We start from the raw sequence: 22,236 nt of genomic DNA, 5'->3' as shown, positions 1-22,236 counted from the left end.
TATTGTCATCCTAGGCTTTCCTGATATTGATATATAATTGTTCTGAATCACAGACTTGCAAGACTATTTGTAAACTTCAATGGTAATCCAATGTCAAACTCTGTAGGCTATTGTTTGTTGTGGCACTAAGGTGATGAGAACAACACATTTTTCCTGATTCATCCTCGAGGAGGGAGTAGTAGCAGGGAGGTTGCTGAGCAGGTAGACACAGGCAGAGAGGAAGAAGCCAAGGGGGAGGATTTATCCTTCCCAAAATCTGTCTGCGTGAGATGAGCCATTTTTTTGTATGGAGGTCTATAAGAGAGTGTCGAATTACGTAAGGCATATTTCATCAAATATAAATGTCATAATGTTTAGGCTGTTACAAATGTACTGACATAAGTGGAAGCAAGTGGCATACCGGTAACTTTGAGAAAAACTACTTAGTTGGTTCACTGTTGTTTTGCCCTCTCATTGGCTAGAATGGTCCCACCTGATCTCGTTTGACCCTAAACATTGAGGACACGTATTTCTTGTCGGCTATCTTGTCATTATAACATATAATCTTCGACACAGGTGAGTCGCAGAAAAAAGGTGAGACTGGAACCATGTGTGAAAGTGCAGTTTTTTATTGTGCTGAACTAAGGTAGGCCTAATTGCTGTCTTTCAGTAATTTCAGTAAATATTGTTTCGTTTTACCAAGTTCATTCAAAGCGCAGGTGCGTTTCGTTGTCGCGGTGGTGGCTTCCCTGGTGTTTCCTTGTGGCATCCCGGTTACCTAATCGTAAAGAGTATATTTTCAGGAATGTTTCGAAAATCAGATTATCCACATGTAAATATAGGGCTACGAAATGTGTCTACATATAAAAACACGTTTTTAAATATTTTGTTAAGTATAGTTCCCAAGATGAAAACAATTTGTTCCGCAATGGCGATAAAACATTTAATACTTCAACTTAACTGTGGAGGCTCACAACTTAACTGTGGGCACACAGCCAAAAGTGTAAACATGATGCAATTGACATTTTAACCTGTATACATAATTGAGATATTGGAGAGTTACATTTTGTACCATGATCATGCTCCTGACAAATGTAAGCATCTTACAGAACGAAGTCGTTCCCACGCCGGCTACGTAAAATTCCAATTCCGCAGGTATCCAGAATGTCCCCCCATAAAAGTGAGATATCGTGTGCGACTGCACATCTAAATTTTACATTCTGTACATGTTCTAGTGTACTTCTGACCTTTTTCTTGATCGCTTCATCTGTGACTGTCCCTCTGGGTTCGGACTGTCGCCTCCAGGTATTGACTTGGTGAAATGCCCTCATTCGAACTACTATATACTGGGTTCTTTCATTGAAAAAATAAATCCATTGATTTGCTCATTTTTGGGGTTCACCAAATCAGCAATCAATAATTTGATACGGTTATGAAAAGCCGAGTGCATGACAGTGCAGGTCAAATCATTACATTATTAGAACTCATAGAACCATATGCACTGTATGTAATATGTTGCCGCGTAATATGTTGCAGTCAAATGAGTATCGTAATGCATGAAACATCTGATTTTGACGGATACCCTCACACCTACCCATGTTGGAGGAGACATCAGATCGTGGCGTGGGCGGCACCAGCTGTCTTTTGCTGGTACTCTCACCACCACTTTTACCATCCTAATGATGAACTGCACTACAGCTATTTTGCGCGACGTATTGTGGGAGGGCACATAATGCACATTATATAGTTCGTAACGCGTATGGATTAGATGTCTTGTTTAGAGAGCGTGAGGCTCTGTAGTAGGCTAGCCTTCGCGGGGAAGCAGTGGGACATTTGTGGGAAACCCAACGTTTCCATGCCACACCATAGCATTGAGCCCACGGGCGCAGTGAAGGCATCGGCTAGATAGATGGTTTTCAGAGCGTGGAGGATATAGGAAATCTGTTGTGATCACCGGTTTAAATAGTCTGTTCAAATGGAGAGACATGGTGATGATGATGATGATGATCCGATGCAAGCCATAAACAATCATGATAAAGTATATGGTAAGTTAATTCTGTTTGAATAATGGTTCATTTGAAATTATTTTCTAAATGTAGGCTATAAACTCCAATAAAAAGCGCACCACAGGTAGTCTATGGTTGCATAAAGTAGAGTTTTATTTGATGGATGAATATGCGGCAGATTAGCGTTTAAGAGCGTTGGCCAGTAATTGAAAGGTTGCTGGTTAGAATCCCCGAACCGACTAGGCGAACAATATGTCCATGTGCCCTAGAGCAAGACACTTAACCCTAATTGATCCTCTAAGTCGCTCTTGATAAGTGTCTGCTAAATGACTAAAGTAAATGTAAAATGCAGGCAGGCTGTAGCCTTCAATTAACTATATATAAGCCCTCTCGATTTAGTTTTAACACATTATTTGTACATGTTTATAATGTAGGCAATTTTGGGGGTTTGAAAAGATTTATTACACATTTTTCATCATGACCATTCACTATAATGTAGCTTTGAGAGGTTTGTTTACCTGGATGTCAGTATTCTGAGACAAGTGTTCATTGTGGAACGAGTTGGACTACCCTAGGCTACAGTAGCTGAGAGAGACGCACAGACAGATATGTTTATGTAAGCACGACTCTATTCAAGCATGCCTTATCATTCAAAAAATTCCAGCTTGAATTCATAAAAACAAATATGTTAAGAAATATGTTTCTGACAGCTTTTGGTATATATGGTATCTATCTACGACTGCTATTGAATTATTGTAATGTTGAATGGGATGAGGAATGGAATTCGCATAGAAAGGTGTTTTTTTCTGATAAGCATGAAGGCTGGTTCATAGTTGAGAAATGTCCATCTAATTGGTGAAATTTCATTTTGCATTAGCTACTCCATCACATCATATTCCTTCAGCTGTCAATAACTTCACATAGGTTTGTTTCATGTTGATATAGCATATCAAGCTTCTAAATCAGAATAAATTCACTTGACTATTTGGCCATTTTGATTCATATAGCATCTTTATGGAGCGATACAAAATATTTTTTGTATCATTACTGAATATTACTGAATTGTAAATTCCAACACAGAATTTTGCAGTACAAGACATCAGGTCACAGATTTTGATTTGAATGGAGCTGTCAGTGTAATTATATTATGTAATTCTTAAGCCTATTATGGTCCATATCAGGCTCCTCCAAATTTCAGCACACACTCCTTTTTTCTCCTACAGTGAGGGGAAAAAAGTATTTGATCCCCTGCTGATTTTGTACGTTTGCCCACTGACAAAGAAATGATCTGTCTATAATTTTAATGGTAGGTTTATTTCAACAGTGAGAGACAGAATAACAACAACAAAATCCAGGAAAACACATGTCAAAAATGTTAAGTTGATTTGCATTTTAATGAGGGAAATAAGTATTTGACCCCCTCTCAATCAGAAAGATTTCTGGCTCCCAGGTGTCTTTTATACAGGTAACGACCTGAGATTAGAGCACACTCTTAAAGGGAGTGCTCCTAATCTCAGTTTGTTTCCTGTATAAAAGACACCTGTCCACAGAAGCAATCAATCAATCAGATTCCAAACTCTCCACCATGGCCAAGACCAAAGAGCGCTCCAAGGATGTCAGGGACAAGATTGTAGACCTACACAAGGCTGGAATGGGCTACAAGACCATCGCCAAGCAGCTTGGTGAGAAGGTGACAACAGTTGGTGCGATTATTCGCAAATGGAAGAAACACAAAAGAACTGTCAATCTCCCTCGGCCTGGGGCTCCATGCAAGATCTCACCTCGTGGAGTTGCAATGATCATGAGAACTGTGAGGAATAAGCCCAGAACTACACGGGAGGATCTTGTCAATGATCTCAAGGCAGCTGGAACCATAGTCACCAAGAAAACAATTGGTAACACACTACGCCGTGAAGGACTGAAATCCTGCAGCACCCGCAAGGTCCCCCTGCTCAAGAAAGCACATATACATGCCCGTCTGAAGTTTGCCAATGAATCAAATTAATTTATATATCCCTTCTTACATCAGCTGATATCTCAAAGTGCTGTACAGAAACCCAGCCTAAAACCCCAAACAGCAAGTAATGCAGGTGTAGAAGCACAGTGGCTAGGAAAGACTCCCTAGAAAGGCCAAAACCTAGGAAGAAACCTAGAGAGGAACCAGGCTATGAGGGGTGGCCAGTCCTCTTCCGGCTGTGCCGGGTGGAGATTATAACAGAACATGGCTAAGATGTTCAAATGTTCATAAATGACCAGCATGGTCAAATAATAATAATCACAGTAGTTGTCGAGGGTGCAACAAGTCAGCACCTCAAGAGTAAATGTCAGTTGGCTTTTCACAGCCGATCATTGAGAGTATCTCTACCGCTCCTGCTGTCTCTAGAGAGTTGAAAACAGCAGGTCTGGGACAGGTAGCACGTCCGGTGAACAGGTCAGGGTTCCATAGCCGCAGGCAGAACAGTTGAAACTGGAGCAGTAGCACAGCCAGGTGGACTGGGGACAGCAAGGAGTCATTATGCCAGGTAGTCCTGAGGCATGGTCCTAGGGCTCAGGTCCTCTGAGAGAGAGAGAGAGAATTAGAGAGAGCATACTTAAATTCTCACAGGACACCGGATAAGACAGGAGAAATACTCCAGATATAACAGACTGACCCTAGCCCCCCGACACAAACTACTGCAGCATAAATACTGGAGGCTGAGACAGGAGGGGTCAGGAGACATCTGAATATCTGAATGATTCAGAGGACAACTGGGTGAGTGTTGTGGTCAGATGAGACCAAAATGGAGCTCTTTGGTATCAACTCAACTCGCCGTGTTTGGAGGAATGCTGCCTATGACCCAAAGAACACCATCCCCACCGTCGAACATGGAGGTGGAAACATTATGCTTTGGGGGTGTTTTTCTGCTAAGGGGGCAGGACAAGTTCACCGCATCAAAGGGATGATGGACGGGGCCATGTACCGTCAAATCTTGGGTGAGAACCTCCTTCCCTCAGCCAGGGCATTGAAAATGGGTCGTGGATGGGTATTCCAGCATGACAATGACCCAAAACACACCGCCAAGGCAACAAAGGAGTGGATCAAGAAGAAGCACATTAAGGTCCTGGAGTGGCCTAGCCAGTCTCCAGACCTTAATCCCATAGAAAATCTGTGGAGGGAGCTGAAGGTTCGAGTTGCCAAATGTCAGCCTGGAAACCTTAATGACTTGGAGAAGATCTGCAAAGAGGAGTGGGACAAAATTCCTCCTGAGATGTGTGCAAACCTGGTGGCCAACTACAAGAAACGTCTGACCTCTGTGATTGCCAACAAGGGTTTTGCCACCAAGTACTAAGTCATGTTTTGCAGAGGGGTCAGATACTTATTTCCCTCATTAAAATGCAAATAATTTTATAACATTTTTGACATGCGTTTTTCTGGATTTTTGTTGTTGTTATTCTGTCTCTCACTGTTCAAAGAAACCTACCATTGAAATTATAGAATCATCAATTCTTTGTCAGTGGGAAAACGTAGAAAATCAGCAGGGGATTAAATACGTTTTCCCCTCATAAAGAGCACCCAAGGGCCCTTATCTGTGAAAAGTTATTACAAGGATTTGACTTACAGTATATAGGAGTCTTTGACTGTCAGAAGCTGTCCCTAGCATTGCCGAGGGTAGGGGAATCCTTGTAAGTCATTGCCCAAGAAAAGGCAGATACTTGGTGGGGTTCCATTGTATTCCCTCTAGAAGATTTTCTCAATGTACTGTGAAAGGCATCTCAATGATTCCTAATCAAAGACCAGATCTGTATGTTGTCTAGGTACGCTCAGATATTAAAATATTTATAGAAATATTGTCATACAGGCATGTGGGGTGACAAATGAACGAAAGACTAAGCGGTAAACCAAAACAACATTGGCCTTTAGGCCATGAGAGATTCATGGACGTGCTTACACAACCAGTGCTTTTACATTAGCTCTTTGAAAAAACCTTTTTTGCTCAACATTCACACAACGTGCACATAGATGTTGAGTGCAATTTAACTACGGTCAGATTCTCAGTGATTTATAGTCAGCTATATAGGTACTTCCTCATCCACATTGTTGGTTTACCCTAGAAATGAATACCCAAAGCATGTTGGTTATTTTTTTTGTGGCTGTCAAGAACCTCATCAGACAATACACAATGGTGGGATACTTCTCATGCCATTGAGCTGGACAGTACACTCTTAGCACCATTTGACCTGGAAGCACATCTCAGAGTATCAAATACTTACAGTATATTGTTCCATACTAATCATATCTCTTTCCTCCCACACAGGTAAAACTTTCCTAGTACACGACCTCTCTGGTAGTCTTCTCCCTGAGTTGGAAGAGCAAGGCGCCATGAGGAGGAATGACTATTATATCCCTGTATCCGGCGAGGAGAAGGCAGCTGACTTTGGGAACACTAAGGATGGTGGCGTTAGCCAATATAGCAAGTATGACTCCATCGTAAGTGGTCTTCTCTACATTGGGAATGTGTATTTATTAGGGATCCCCATTAGTTTTTGTTAAGGCAGCAGCTACTCTTCCTGGGGTCCAAACACATTAAAGCACTTACATCACACCTAAAACAAAAGATAAAACAGTACATCATATAACATTATTACACCACTACATATCTACAATACAAAATTCAAAAGGCACTCGCACATCTGAGCAATCTTGTTGCAGGTGCATGGCAACAGTTGAAACAGGATGAAGGAAAAAAGGAAACTGCACACTGCTCTTGATAGTATCACTGATATTTAATAAGCTTTACGTGTCGGCCTAACGGCCTTCGTCAGAGCTTTTGTGAATTTTCTGAAAACAGCACCTCTATGTAGACCTAGCCCCACCCACATCCGTTCCACGTATGGAAAGGGGTTGGAGGCAAAGGAAAAATAAACAAGTGCTACCAAACATAACAATATGCATTTCACAAATATTACAAAAGTGTATAAATAACACGCATTGAATACGTCCATAAAACCACAATGAGGACATAGCAAGTTTTCATTAATCATTGAGTACATCATACGAAAAACATCAGAGTAATCTTAAATAGGGACATATTTCAAATTCACAACATAACATACATAGGCATTTCATCATTAAGTCCTTTAGGAAATAATGTTTGGAGGGTGAAAATCCCAAAACATTCTCTTTTACTCAGAGTATTATTAATATCACCTCCCCTGTCTGATATCTTAACTTTCTCTATGCCACAAAATCTAAAGGTAGAAATGTCATGCTTTAGGTCATTAAAATGTACTGCGACTGGATAATCCCTGTCGTTTCTCCTGATTGAACTTTATGTTCACTAATTCTCTGTTTGAGAGAGCGGGAGGTCTTACCGACATAGCAGAGACCACATGGACATTTAATAATGTAAATAACATGGGTGGTGGCACACGTAATGATATCGTTTATTGGAAACCGTTTTCCTGTGTGAGGGTGGCAGAAATATTTACACTTCATCATATTGTTGCACTGTGCGCATCCTCTGCATTTATAGCTACCATTTGGTAGAGGGCGTAAAAGAGCCTGGCTGATTTTTCTATCGCGGCTGGCAGTTGGCATGAACCAATTTATCGCGTAAATTGCGACCTCTCCTTTACACAATGAGTGGTGGATTTTTAAATTCAGCCGGCAAAGCTGGGTCCGATGATAAAATATGCCAGTGTTTCTTGACCACACCTCCCACTTTTCGCGAATTCAAAGTATATGTGGTTGTGAACATTACGGAGTGTTCTTTTGCTTTAGCGGGTCTTTTTTGTAACAATTCATCTCGTGTTTTTCCCAATGCCAAATGAAGAGCTTCATCCACACATTGTGGCGAATAGCCTCTTCTTAGAAACCTAATGCGCATCTCCGCTGCTTTTTCTAGATAATCATCTTTGGAGTGGAATATACGGCGCAGTCTGAATTCTCTCAAACAGAGAATTAGTGAACATAAAGTTCAATCAGGAGAAACGACAGAGATTTTCCAGTCGCAGTACATTTTAATGACCTAAAGCATGACATTTCTACCTTTTAGATTTTGTGGCATAGAGAAAGTCTAGATATCAGACAGGAGAGGTGATATTAATAATACTCTGAGTAAAAGAGAATGTTTTTGGATTTTCACCCTCCAAACATTATTTCCTAAAGGACTTAATGATGAAAGGCCTATGTATGTTATGTTGTGAATTTGAAATATGTCCCTATTTAAGATTACTCTGATGTTTTTCGTATGATGTACTCAATGATTAATGAAAACTTGCTATGTCCTCATTGTGGTTTTATGGACGTATTCAATGCGTGTTATTTATACACTTTTGTAATATTTGTGAAATGCATATTGTTATGTTTGGTAGCACTTGTTTATTTTTCCTTTGCCTCCAACCCCTTTCCATACGTGGAACGGATGTGGGTGGGGCTAGGTCTACATAGAGGTGCTGTTTTCAGAAAATTCACAAAAGCTCTGACGAAGGCCGTTAGGCCGACACGTAAAGCTTACTAATATCAGTGATACTATCAAGAGCAGTGTGCGGTTTCCTTTTTTCCTTCAACATATCTACAATACAACATGTATAATAACACCATACAACAAGATTACAATGTACGTGTGTGTAGAGTGCGTGTGTATGCGCGTGTCTGTACAGTACCTGTGTGTATGTATCTCTTCACAGTCTCCGCTGTTCCATAAGGTGTATTTGTATTTTTTTTTATCTGATTCTACTGCTTGCATCAGTTACCTGATGTGGAATAGAGTTCCATGTACTCATGCCTCTATGTGCTACTGTGCACCTCCCATAGTCTGTTCTTGACTTGGGAATTGTGAAGAGACCTCTGATGGCATGTCTTGTGGGATATAATTCAAAATAATGTGACCCCCCCCCCCCCCAAGATCAAAGTATCAAAGCATTTAATAAAGTAGTTCAAAGCGTGTAAACAGCTGATGGGCATACAGTTGAATTCGGAAGTTTACATACACCTTAGCCAAAAACATTTAAACTCAGTTTTTCACAATTCCTGACATTTAATCCTAGTAAAAATGTCCTGTCTTAGGTCAGTTAGGATCACCACTTTATTTTACGAATGTGAAATGTCAGAATAATAGTAGAGCGAGTGATTTATTTCAGCTTCTATTACTTTCATCATATTCCCAGTGGGTCAGAAGTTTTCATACACTCAATTAGTATTTGGTAGCATTGCCTTTTAATTGTTTAACTTGGGTCAAATGTTTTGGGTAGCCTTCCACAAGCTTCCCACAATAAGTTGGGTGAATTTTGGCCCATTCCTCCTGACAGAGCTGGAGTAACTGAGTCAGGTTTGTAGGCCTCCTTGCTCGCACAAGCTTTTTCAGTTCTGCCCACAAATTTTCTATGGGATTAAAGTCAGGGCTTTATGATGGCCACTCCAATACCTTGACTTTGTTATCCTTAAGCCATTTTGCCTCAACTTTGGAAGTATGCTTGGGGTCATTGTTCATATGGAAGACCCATTTGCGACCAAGCTTTAACTTCCTGACTGATGTCTTGATGTTGCTACAATATATCCACATCATTTCCCTTCCTCATGATGCCTTCTATTTTGTGAAGTGCACCAGTCCCTCCTGCAGCAAAGCACCCCCACAACATGATGCTGCCACCCCGGTGCTTCATGGTTGGGATGGTGTTCTTTGGCTTGCAAGCCTCTCCCTTTTTCCTCCAAACATAACGATGGTCATTATGGCCAAACAGTTCTATTTTTGTTTCATCAGACCAGAGGACATTTCTCCAAAAAGTACGATCTTTGTCCCCATGTGCAGTTGCAAACCGTAGTCTGGCTTTTTTTACGGCGGGTTTTGGAGCAGTGGCTTCTTCCTTGCTGAGTGGGCTTTCGGGTTATGTTGATATAGGACTCGTTTTACTGTGGATATAGATACTTTGTACCTGTTTCCTCCAGCATCTTCACAAGGTCCTTTGCTGTTGTTCTGGGATTGATTTGCACTTTTCACACCAAAGTACGTTCATCTCTAGGAGACAGAACGCGTCTCCTTCCTGAGTGGTATGACGGCTGCGTGGTCCCATGGTGTTTATACTTGCGTACTATTGTTTGTACAGATGAACGTGGTATCTTCAGGCGTTTGGAAATTGCTCCCAAGGATGAACCAGACTTGTGGATGTCTACAATTTGTTTTCTGAGATCTTGGCTGATTTCTTTTGATTTTCCCATGATGTCAAGCAAAAAGGCACTGAGTTTGAAGGTAGGCCTTGAAATGCATCCACAGGTGCACCTCCAATTGAATCAAATGATGTCAATTAGCCTATCAGAAGCTTCTAAAGCCATGGCATCATTTTATGGAATTTTCCAAGCTGTTTAAAGGCACAGTCAACTTAAACTTCTGACCCACTGTAATTGTGATACAGTGAATTATAAGTGAAATAATCTGTCTGTAAACAATTGTTGGAAAAATGACTTGTGTCATGTGCAAAGTAGATGTCCTAACTGACTTGCCAAAACTATAGTTTGTTAACAAGAAATTTGTGGAGTGGTTGAAAAATGAGTTTTAATTATTCCAACCTAAGTGTATGTAAACTTGAACTGTATCAAATCCTGGGTGGAATCTTTGTTTTGATCCTCAGTCATCATTTTTACCACACTAAGATGAAGTTCTGTGTATAATTACTGTATGTTAATAACCTACAACTGTTCAAAATAATCTCTTCAGCACTGTTCAACTGGCTTTTGAAGAAAGAAATGGTGCAAATAATGAATTCTCATAGGAAGTCGACCTCATGTACTGCCCTGTGTTAGCGGTGTAGAAGGTTAAAAAGTCAGAGTTGGTGTTCCTCTCTTGATGAGGACTACTGCCCCATCACTATGAAGACTGCATTAGGTCAAACTTGTGGACCTTCCATTGGGTCAGAGGGTCATTTGGACAGTCATTGCGGTCTTGGTCTATCTAATCACAGACACACTGGAATGATTAAGCAAGCTGATATACGCACCTAAAGCAGTTAAGAAAGGTCAAGTACGTTGTTCGAAAACAGAGTCAATTAAATCAGTGCGGAATGTGGATGTATTGTTATGTATCAAGTGACTACTAAAGCAGACACTGATGGATTTTTGTTGTTTGTTGCGAGGACCTATTTCCAGAATTAGTTTATCTATTATCTATCTATCTATATCTACCCTCCGATGTCAACAACTACAGACCAGTACCCCTTCTTTCTTTTCTCTCCAAAACTCTTGAACGTGCCGTCCTTGGCCAGCTCTCCTGCTATCTCTCTCAGAATGACCTTCTTGATCCTAATCAGTCAGGTTTCAAGACTGGGCATTCAACTGAGACTGCTCTTCTCTGTGTCACGGAGGCTCTCCGCACTGCTAAAGCTAACTCTCTCTCCTCTGCTCTCATCCTTCTAGACCTATCTGCTGCCTTTGATACTGTGAACCATCAGATCCTCCTCTCCACCCTCTCCGAGTTGGGCATCTCCGGCGCGGCCCACGATTGGATTGCGTCCTACCTAACAGGTCGCTCCTACGAGGTGGCGGGGCGAGAATCTGTCTCCGCACCATGTGCTCTCACCACTGGTGTCCCCCAGGGCTCTGTTCTAGGCCCTCTCCTATTCTCGCTATACACCAAGTCACTTGGCTCTGTCATATCCTCACATGGTCTCTCCTATCATTGCTATGCAGACGACACACAATTAATCTTCTCCTTTCCCCCTTCTGATAACCAGGCGGCGAATCGCATCTCTGCATGTCTGTCAGACATATCAGTGTGGATGACGGATCACCACCTCAAGCTGAACCTCGGCAAGACGGAGCTGCTCTTCCTCCCGGGGAAGGACTGCCCGTTCCATGATCTCGCCATCACGGTTGACAACTCCCTTGTGTCCTCCTCCCAGAGTGCTAAGAACCTTGGCGTGATCCTGGACAACACCCTGTCGTTCTCCACTAACATCAAGGCGGTGACCCGATCCTGTAGGTTCATGCTCTACAACATTCGCAGAGTACGACCCTGCCTCACACAGGAAGTGGCGCAGGTCCTAATCCAAGCACTTGTCATCTCCCGTCTGGATTACTGCAACTCGCTGTTGGCTGGGCTCCCTGCCTGTGCCATTAAACCCCTACAACTCATCCAGAACGCCGCAGCCCGTCTGGTGTTCAACCTTCCCAAGTTCTCTCACGTCACCCCGCTCCTCCGCTCTCTCCACTGGCTTCCAGTTGAAGCTCGCATCCGCTACAGACCATGGTGATTGCCTACGGAGCTGTGAAGGGAACGGCACCTCCATACCTTCAGGCTCTGATCAGGCCCTACACCCAAACAAGGGCACTGCGTTCATCCACCTCTGGCCTGCTGGCCCCCCTACCTCTGAGGAAGCACAGTTCCCGCTCAGCCCAGTCAAAACTGTTCGCTGCTCTGGCACCCCAATGGTGGAACAAGCTCCCTCACGACGCCAGGACAGCGGAGTCAATCACCACCTTCCGGACACACCTGAAACCCCACCTCTTTAAGGAATACCTAGGATAGGATAAAGTAATCCTTCTAACCCCCCCCCCCCCCTTAAAAGATTTAGATGCACTATTGTAAAGTGGTTGTTCCACTGGATATCATAAGGTGAATGCACCAATTTGTAAGTCGCTCTGGATAAGAGCGTCTGCTAAATGACGTAAATGTAAATGTAAATGTATTCATTCTGAAATTAAAATGATGCAGTATTGTTGTTCAGCTATCCTATAGTGACCCTACGGATGTTATGTTCAAACCTCTCCCACAGGACTTAGCTGAAAGTGAATGGGCATGATAATTAGGTGGCTTAGCTTCAGTAGCCATACACCTGGAAAGGTTGATATGCAAATGTGTAAGAAGATATGCATGCCTCTCTAGAATAAGGGGGCCTGTGGCTGAGTAATAACACGATTGATATGCATGCTGGTTTTACTCACAGCACAGGAGCTAGGAGGTGGGTGGCTGAAGGAAGGGTACTGGTTTTCTCCGTTCCTTTATCTATAAAATGCCGTAACCACATCCTTATTTTCCCTGTGAGGAGTGACCTTTGCTGTGACTTCCTGTTCTGAGGGGGCTGAGGCTTGTCGTCCAGTGGGATGCTTGGACTGAGATGTTTTTCCCACATCTAGAGCTCTTTTGTCTCTCGATTATCAATTAGGTTTGTTTTCCATAAGAAAACAACTGTTTGTTCTCAACAAAAGCGATGAATTGCAAGCAAATAATTGCAGAGCAAATATTGTGTTTGGGTGTGCCGTACCAGTAGAGAGAACATACAGGTGAGGCCATTCAAACTAGAGTCCTTAAACAATATCTACACATATTTAGTTTGTGTTGTCGTGTCTTTGGCATCATTAAAACGGAAGACATGTTTATCAAATAACTCTTTGTAATTATTATTACGCGATTAAACTGATTAATCGTGTAACTGTAATTAACTAGGAGGTCGGGGCACCAAGGAAAATATTCAGATTACAAAGTTATAATTTTCCTAATATAACTTTCAGATATTATAATATCTGATCGATTAGTCTCCTGATTAATGATGTTATTTACCTTGGTCAGTCTCATTCCAAATGTCGTAAATTGTTGGTTATCTGCACGAACCCAGTCTTCGCTATGAGTCATCCATTCATCAATTGTCTTAAAATCATTTATTTACTAATCTAAGTAATTCACAGAAAAGCATAACAAACGGATATGGTTACAAGGAAATGATAGGAGAATGTGCCCTAGTGGGCTAAACCGGCATGGGGGCTTGTTAGACAAAAGGGGAGTGTGGGTCAGCTGAGAAGGCACTACAGAGTTGATACATATTAACAATTGAAATGCTAATCCTTTGCATACGAATGCTCACTCATTCGGGAACAATTGCAATCAAAATATATATATTATTTACGCTCAGTGTGTCGTCGGGATCTTTGTTGGAGAGTTTTGTTCTGTTAGTCTGTCCTCTCTGTCTCTGTCTCTGTCTCTGTGTGTGTCGTGGTTATAATAGGTAGTTCAGAGTGACATTCATTAATGTCGTTATAGGACGGATGTTTCGTCGGTCTTCGTGTTCAATGATACCGAATTCCTAGCTGCAGACTAGTAATGAATATCAAAGACTTGTTATTATTCTGTCGGTATCAATAGTCTAAGAGTTTAACCACGTGGTATGGTTAAAGTTCAGAACGAGGAATGCATGGTCAAACCTTGGCTCTCTCTTCTCGAGGTAAGCTGGTCTGGTGATAGAAAATCTGGGTGGGATTTATATTCGGAACATAGAAAAGGCTGTCTCATGATGCCAGGTCCTGTCTGTGTCCCTGGGGGCGTGCCAAGGACTTAGTTAAGACTCCAAAGGGAATTTGAGTTTCCTTCATTAACCTCTCTGGGCTAGGCGGGACGAATTCGTCCCACCTACGTAACAGCCACTTGCAGCCTGTGGCGCGATTTTCAAAACATTAAAAATCCTATTACTTCAATTTCTCAAACATATGACTATTTTACAGCCATTTTAAAGACAAGACTCTCGTTAATCTAACCACACTGTCCGATTTCAAAAAGGCTTTACAACGAAAGCAAAACATTAGATTATGTCAGCAGAGTACCAAGCCAGAAATAATCAGACACCCATTTTTCAAGCCAGCATATAATGTCACCAAAACCCAGAAGACAGCTAAATGCAGCACTCACCTTTGATGATCTTCATCAGATGACAAACCTAGGACATTATGTTATACAATACATGCATGTTTTGTTCAATCAAGTTCATATTTATATCAAAAACCAGCTTTTTACATTAGCATGTGACGTTCAGAACTAGCATACCCCCCGCAAACTTCCGGGGAATTCGCTAACATTTTACTAAATTACTCACAATAAACGTTCACAAAAAGCATAACAATTATTTTAAGAATTATAGATACAGACCTCTATGCACTCGATATGTCCGATTTTAAAATAGCTTTTTGGTGAAAGCACATTTTGCAATATTCTAAGTACATAGCCCAGGCATCACGGGCTCGCTATTTAGACACCCGGCAAGTTTAGCACTCACCATAATCATATTTACTATTATAAAAGTTTCATTACCTTTTGTTGTCTTCGTCAGAATGCACACCCAGGACTGCTACTTCAATAACAAATGTTGGTTTGGTCCAAAATAATCCATCGTTATATCCGAATAGCGCCGTTTTGTTCGTGCGTTCCAGACACTATCCGAAATGGTAAAGAAGTGTCGCGCGCATGGCGCAATTCGTGACAATAAAATTCTAAATATTCCATTACCGTACTTCGAAGCATGTCAACCGCTGTTTAAAATCAATTTTTACGCCATTTTTCTCGTAGAAAAGCGATAATATTCCGACAGGGAATCTCCTTTTCGGCAAACAGAGGAAAAAATCACAAAGGCGGGGGCGGTCGGGTCACGCGCATAAGCCCAGAGTCCCTTGATCGGCCACTTGAGAAAGGCGATAATGTGTTTCAGCCTGGGGCTGGAATGACGACGTTCTGTTTTTTCCCGGGCTCTGAGCGCCTATGGACGACGTGGGAAGTGTCACGTTAGAGCAGAGATCCTTAGTAAAAGATAGAGATGGAAAAGAAGTTCAAGAAATGGTCAGACAGGCCACTTCCTGTAAAGGAATCTCTCAGGTTTTGACCTGCCATTTGAGTTCTGTTATACTCACAGACACCATTCAAACAGTTTTAGAAACTTTAGGGTATTTTCTATCCATATGTAATAAGTATATGCATATTCTAGTTACTGGGTAGGAGTGGTAACCAGATTAAATCGGGTATGTTTTTTATCCAGCCGTGTCAATACTGCCCCCTAGCCCTAACAGGTTAAACAGTCCAAAATCACATTTACCCAATTTCACAAACAGTTCCATCCTTATTCATTCATTTTATACAACCATTAGATATAAGTCTCACAACTGAGGCTATTATATAAACAGAGCCATGGCAATGTGGCCGTATTGTCTCATGAGTTTCATAAAATTTTACCAAACGGACCAATTCGTAGCTGGATTCTTCACCGATCTTTTATACCTTCTCCAGAACATAAATGTCGTTCAGTTCTCCAGTCCTGTGAGGTGGAATAATTCCTTTGTCTCTCTATGAAAACACCCTGTCTTTATACTGTGGCCATGAGGCGGGACATTTTCTTAGGAATTTACGACCGCTCAAACAGGGCCTAGGTAGGGGGGGTAGGGGGATGGTACATAGAAAACCCAAGAGGGCAACGTCATGACAGTGTTAATGCATACAATCAATTTTGAATGAGTAATTTTAAAGTAAAAATAACTATATCCCTATTATATATCAATGTGTGTCACTATACCTGTTAGGTTTGCTCACGAAAGCAGGAGGGGGGGAAGTCAAGCGCAGGAGACACTAATCCGTGAACACACGTTTAATTGGTATTCACTCAGTCCAAATCTAGGTAGGGCAGGGCGCATAAAACAAATGCCCAAAATACCAGCCCCCACACAATGCAGGGACGCAGCCCACAATAAACTCTGCGAAAACCACAGGCAGAGGGAAACACCTGTTCCTCAGAAGAGAAACTTCCTGACATAAAACAATCACGCACAAACAACAAGCCTACATAGCACGACTAAATAACCCCCCCACTAAACAACTAATACAAATCATGTATTTAAGGATAATGGAGCAAAAATGTTTTTAGGTCACAGGCGAAGACAAGCACCAGAGTCACTTTGTTACCATATGTTCCTCTGAGTCGTACTGTAAAATAGCGTTTAATTGATTTGGTCACTGGTCTTACTGTACAATATGTCCTTATGAGTTGGATTAGGACATGTAGTATTATGAGAAAGTCTAACGTAATGTGTTGAAGGGTGCAAAGATTATTTTGTCATCTTTTGATGGGCATCATTTTAATCTGTACAGAATGATTAAATTTCCCCTCCTTGAAGAAGGCAGTAGCAGAGATGGGGTTGAGTGCACTGATTTATCACTGTGGAGAGAGGGGATTTGACTATCCACAAGGCTTAAGCTTTTGCAATTTAAAAGATAAGCAAATGTACATACAACAAACTCTCACAGGCTAGAACACACATGTCTTCTCCTCATGATCTGCCAACATGTCTCCATTAAAACTACAATCCCCTTTCTATCTCTTCTCAGCCATTGAACTCCCTCAAGTCAGATGAGGCAGCCTCAGACCCAAAGCAGGGGCCTACATTCCAGGACGGCCAGCGGCGGGTGGACTATGTTCTCACATATCATGTCCAGAAACCCCCGAGTGTTTGCCGCAAGACATACCGGTTTGCAGATTACCACATCCTCAGGAGCCTGCGTCGCAGTCTGAGCATGATGAGAAGTGGGGACACGCCACCTTCCAAAGAAGACCCTGAGATTGCTGCCCACAATCATCGCCTTGACTACCATGAGGATGACAAGCGCTTCCGCCAGACTGAGTTTGAGGATAACCTTCGAGAGATGGGACTGGAGCTTGAGAAGGATGAGGGGGTGAGTTAGTGGCCTTGGACTGTTTGTTTTCCCCACAGTTTGGAAGACCTCAACAGTAGAACATCTCAAGAGGTCTTTTTGGAATAACCTAGCAATTAGACTCCTTAACCTAACTGATACAAAAATGTTGATCAAACTATTCTGTAGTAGACTCTGGGGTAATATTCAAGCCCTGGTGTGGTGGTGCATTTAGCCTAAATGCTTGCTTGTAGCTGCATTCTTTCACATCTTGGCAATCAATGTTCAGATGTTGTCTTTGAGGTCAGGTTGTTCTATTGAACACAACTTAATTCTCCATTCCTCCTTACTGGTTGACATTTGTCCATCTATTTTTCATGTAGCGATTGTATCCTGTATTTTTTTCATACTGGAACAAAGCGTTGAGGGTTTACTGTGATCAATTATGATTTTTCAAATCTACAATAGACCTGCATTCGTCACGTTATTGATCTTTATCAAATGAACAGCTTTCACCAAATATATATCTGATAAGAAAGGACAACATGTTGTGGTGGTTAATTTCTGTACTATCAAATGAGGAGAGACAAACTTATCACACAAGTCAGAGTTATACTTAAACTGAATCTTTATTAGTGAGAGCTTTGCAATAGTGATGGCTGGCCGACAAATCACCGTCTCTGATGATTCGTTGAGAGCCCCGAGACAAAAGTACAAAGGTCTTTTATAGTCAAGATACACCCCTTTCAACCTACAAGATGAATTAGGATCAGTTTCACTCTCCAGATCAGAGTTCACCCGCTCCATTCACCATGGCATGATGAGAATAGTGTCAACATCTTTTGTTCATAACAACAATCAATCCCTAATACATTAATGGCTTCACTCATATAGTTATTACCATACTAAACTCAAATCAATCCTTGAGTTTTAAAAATAATTCACTTTCCAAATCATAATTAAAAACCCAATTCATTATCCAACCAAAATTTAGAATGACATTGCTCAGTGATTCAAATTGGTCCTATCACTCAAAGTAAAAAAAAAAACTCAATTTAACACACATCAACATTGGCAGAATGTACATTTATATTAACATCCAGTATAATTATCCCATAATTCTACTATTAACTTTTTTTATCACGATTATAATACAGATCAGTATCTCAATGCATTCTTTAATCTAAATTACAATAATTTGATGTGTTGTGTAGACCTCTACAATCAACCTGATACTGCAAAAGTCTAAAACAATTTTGGGCACAGTTGACCAACCCCCCCCCCCCCCCCTTCAGGCACTGATTCTTCTGGCGTCCTTTTCATCTTCTTCAGATAGCATTACAGTTGAAAGTGGATGGCCATGATAATGTCTCACCGGAGGCGCCATGACCTTTACCACCCATTATGTCTTGTCCATTCGTCAACCAGTATACCAGCAACATAAGATAAGTTTAGAACAGATTTCTTCCCATGCTCACTCCACGTGGACTCCCCTCACACTCCTGAGAAAAACATGAGAGAAGAGCAGTTGATAGCTTGGATTGGGTGCTGTACACCGGTTGCTGGCTCGGACTCATTTCTCTCGGTAGAAGTGGTGCGGACAGGGCAGTATTGAACACCTTTGTCACTCTTCTTCAGTCAGTTAGAGGGGGGTTTGAGGTACACGCACTGTTCGGTCCAATTATCTCTTCCATGTATTAAGATACCGGCTGATGTCACTTTTCATGATAACCTCGAAAGGATAGATCAGTTCAGTTCATTAACTATATGATAAATTATTTATTTGACCAATTATTCTTAATACAAATGTCTAAACATATGTCAAAGAGAATAACAAAACATTCTATTGAGACTATTCTTTCAAATTTGCTCATACTCCCCATCACACTGTCAACTTCATCACAGAGCCACAGGATCAGGAAGTGTGACCTATAACCCATCAGGAATGGAACAGAACAAACACAACAATACACTCCTTCACATATTACTCCATACACTCCTACACATCACTCAAGGTGTGTAAACTTCAATCCAAAACCTCAAAGGACTGTACCCTCCCCAATTTATGACACAACTCTCCATGTGAGTAATGTGTAAAAAAAACAAAACACTGCTACTGGTCAAAAAATAAAACAGAATTTAAAATAGCAAAATCAAATTAAAATCACTAATCTTAAGAACTCCATAAAGATAAATTATTCTACCCATATGGTCATAGGAAAATAGACTTAAGGCTGCCTACCCTTAGTCAAAGGCAACGCCCTCTCCTTCTTCACATTCATCCAAATCAGAAATATGGCTAATAACTATAAACTTCATCATAATTAACAATATTACAAATGTCCTTAAATTCATTATCCAAATGGCTTTCCAATGAGGGTGATCAAACCACAATGGAAGTCATGACAGAGGTCAGAGGTCATATAAACTCTTCAAAGAAGTGCTTCTTATTATATTGGACAAATTAATGAAAAACAGTCAAACATTTCATACATATGTTGTATCTCAGTTTCCAGTACATTCCTTTATCAAAAGAATTCACGTGTTTAATTAACTCAGGAAATAAAAACTTCTGAAAATTCCATGTGTGTGCGTGCCCCTTTAAGATACCTTGGCACTAAGACAAATGGAAAACTTACTAAACCCAAAGGAAATATAACACACAAATCAAACATAGTATTTTAAACACCAACAAATTGTCATAACAAGTGTGTGTGTGGGGTATTTGCAAACCTTAAAGTAAAAACAAACAAAAAATGGCCAGGCCTTATTTAATTTGGTAGTTTACGGCCTTAATCTCACTCACTCTCCCCAAGATTATAGTCCCAGGAAACATTTCAAAGAGAGACAATGAAACCCCCATATTCCCAGAAAAAACCCCACAAAACACTTTGTTAGCATTCATTATACTACACTGATTCAGCAAGCCAAAACTTGTAACTAGAAACAAAAGTCCACTGTACTCCCTCAAATCATTAATCATTAGTTTTAAATTTCCTATATTTTTATATGCGCTTAATTTAGCATGTGCTACCCTTAGATACAATTATCCTGGTATCATTACTAGACCAATTACCAACAAATGTGATAGCTGTTTCTCCTTAGATTGTTCCTGTTATCCCTCTAAATGTAACATTGTTTTCTGTCGCAATTGTGGTACATTTCTCAGCGTAAGGAATCAGTGATATTTAATCCCAGGCATTTAATAAAATGTTTTTTGAGACGTGTTCTCCTATGTCACCTTTAACATATGTACTTTGGGTGACGTCCATCAGTCCCAGAAGGAGGAATCCTACTCAAAACACATCAGATAATACAGTGTTTCATTAAGTGAACTTGACACCGAAAATAAACAATAAATAACCCCTTTCCAGTAATCTATACATTTCAACCTGTTACATACATCTAGTAAAAACAAACATGTTGTTTAACAAATCCGACACCTTTAAAAAGTTTTTGCTGTCTCATCAGCATAATAGTCAAAACTAACCTTTTCCCACTCTTAGCCACAATGTTGGCATGCCCCAAAGGTCAATACTGTTCAGCTTGTACATTAATGATCAACCCCCTGTCTGTACTGGGTCAGAAGTTCTAATGTATGCAGATGATACAGTGATATATGCATGCAAATAGCAAACAAGTTACACAAGAACCCCCTACTGTAATGGTCCAGGTGACAAAGTTGCTCAGGGACTCATATTTGCATCTAAATGTAAAAAAAAGTCTGCATCTTCCTCACAGAGGACAACTGACAAGCTCAACTGCCACTGAGCCAGATATTTATGTGTCAGGGGAAAAGCTCCAGGTGGTATCCAATTTTTAAGTACCTTGGCAGCATACTTGATTCCAACCTCTCTTTTAAAAAGCAAATGAAAAAGGTAACTCAAATAACCAAATTCAACCGAGCTAAATTCCAAATCGTATGAAATTGTTTGACTACAGAGGTAACAAAACGGTACTTCAAATCTGATACTCCCCAACCTAACATACTACTTGACTAGTTGGGCCCAAGCTTGCTGTACAACATTAAAACCCATTCAGTCTGTCTGCAAACAGGCTCTCAAAGTGCTTGATAGGAAGCCCAATAGCTATCATCACTTACATTCTCAGAAAGCATGAGCTCCTGAGTTGAAAAAATATTGTGCAGTACACTGACGCATGTCTTGTATTCAAGATTCTAAATGGCCAGGCTCCCCCTCCACTCAGTACTTTTGTTAAACAGAAAACCCAAACCTTATGGCAGCAGATCCACAAGGTCCGCCATGAGAGGTGACTGTATAGTTCCCTTAAGGAAAAGCACCTTTAGTCAATCTGCTTACTCTGTGAGAGCTTCCCATGTCTGGAATACCCTGCCATTAGATACACACAACTGTGATTAATGTGCACTGTCCCTGTAAAAATAAAATCAAACTCAAACTGCAATCCACTTTAATGAGCTGACATTTTTCCATATAATGGAAACAGATTATAATGTACATTAACTTCCTGCTCAAATTCACTGGTGTTACCTAAACTATAAAACCAAGCAACAATAATCAGAAACTGTCACAAAACGTTTCCGATTGAACTATTCAGACCTGAATCCCTTACAGCCCAATATAGCCCAGCGAGCACAACCAACTCTGTTATTCTTACCAGTAGGAAACAATATAACCCATACTCAAACAACGTCTGCCTTAACTCTATCGTAAAATTAAAAACAAACTTTACAACTTTCTCTTCTCTTTTGGCTTCACACTTACGAAATGTCCAAGACTTTAAAAATAACATGTAATGTGCTAAATGTATAAAATACATCAGTCAATCCATAAGAATAAAAAACACATTTCGGTGGGCACAAC

General features: G+C 40.9%; 1 protein-coding gene across 3 annotated transcripts in view; it reads left to right on the top strand.

Annotated features, from left to right (window-relative positions):
* The first annotated feature begins 439 nt into the window (after nucleotides 1-439).
* Nucleotides 440-22,236, top strand: part of LOC106587130 (anoctamin-1) — a 53,536-nt gene continuing 31,739 nt past the window's right edge. For 2 of the 3 annotated variants that reach the window (XR_014382813.1, XM_014175174.3), the window contains exons 1-3: nucleotides 1,641-2,024; nucleotides 6,281-6,453; nucleotides 17,093-17,437. Coding sequence is in view for 2 of the 3 variants with exons in the window: in XM_014175174.3 (XP_014030649.2) it covers nucleotides 1,955-2,024; nucleotides 6,281-6,453; nucleotides 17,093-17,437 (588 nt within the window). In the remaining variant the exon portion in view is untranslated. Of the gene's footprint in view, nucleotides 556-1,640; nucleotides 2,025-6,280; nucleotides 6,454-17,092; nucleotides 17,438-22,236 lie in introns of those variants that run through there. The other variant, XM_082969402.1, reaches the window with a different exon arrangement.

The sequence above is a fragment of the Salmo salar genome, chromosome 26 (assembly GCF_965601325.2).
Source record: "Salmo salar chromosome 26, fSalSal1, whole genome shotgun sequence".
NCBI lineage: Eukaryota > Metazoa > Chordata > Actinopteri > Salmoniformes > Salmonidae > Salmo > Salmo salar.
Note: the sequence above shows the minus strand (reverse complement) of the source record. Positions and strands in the feature narration are given on the sequence as shown.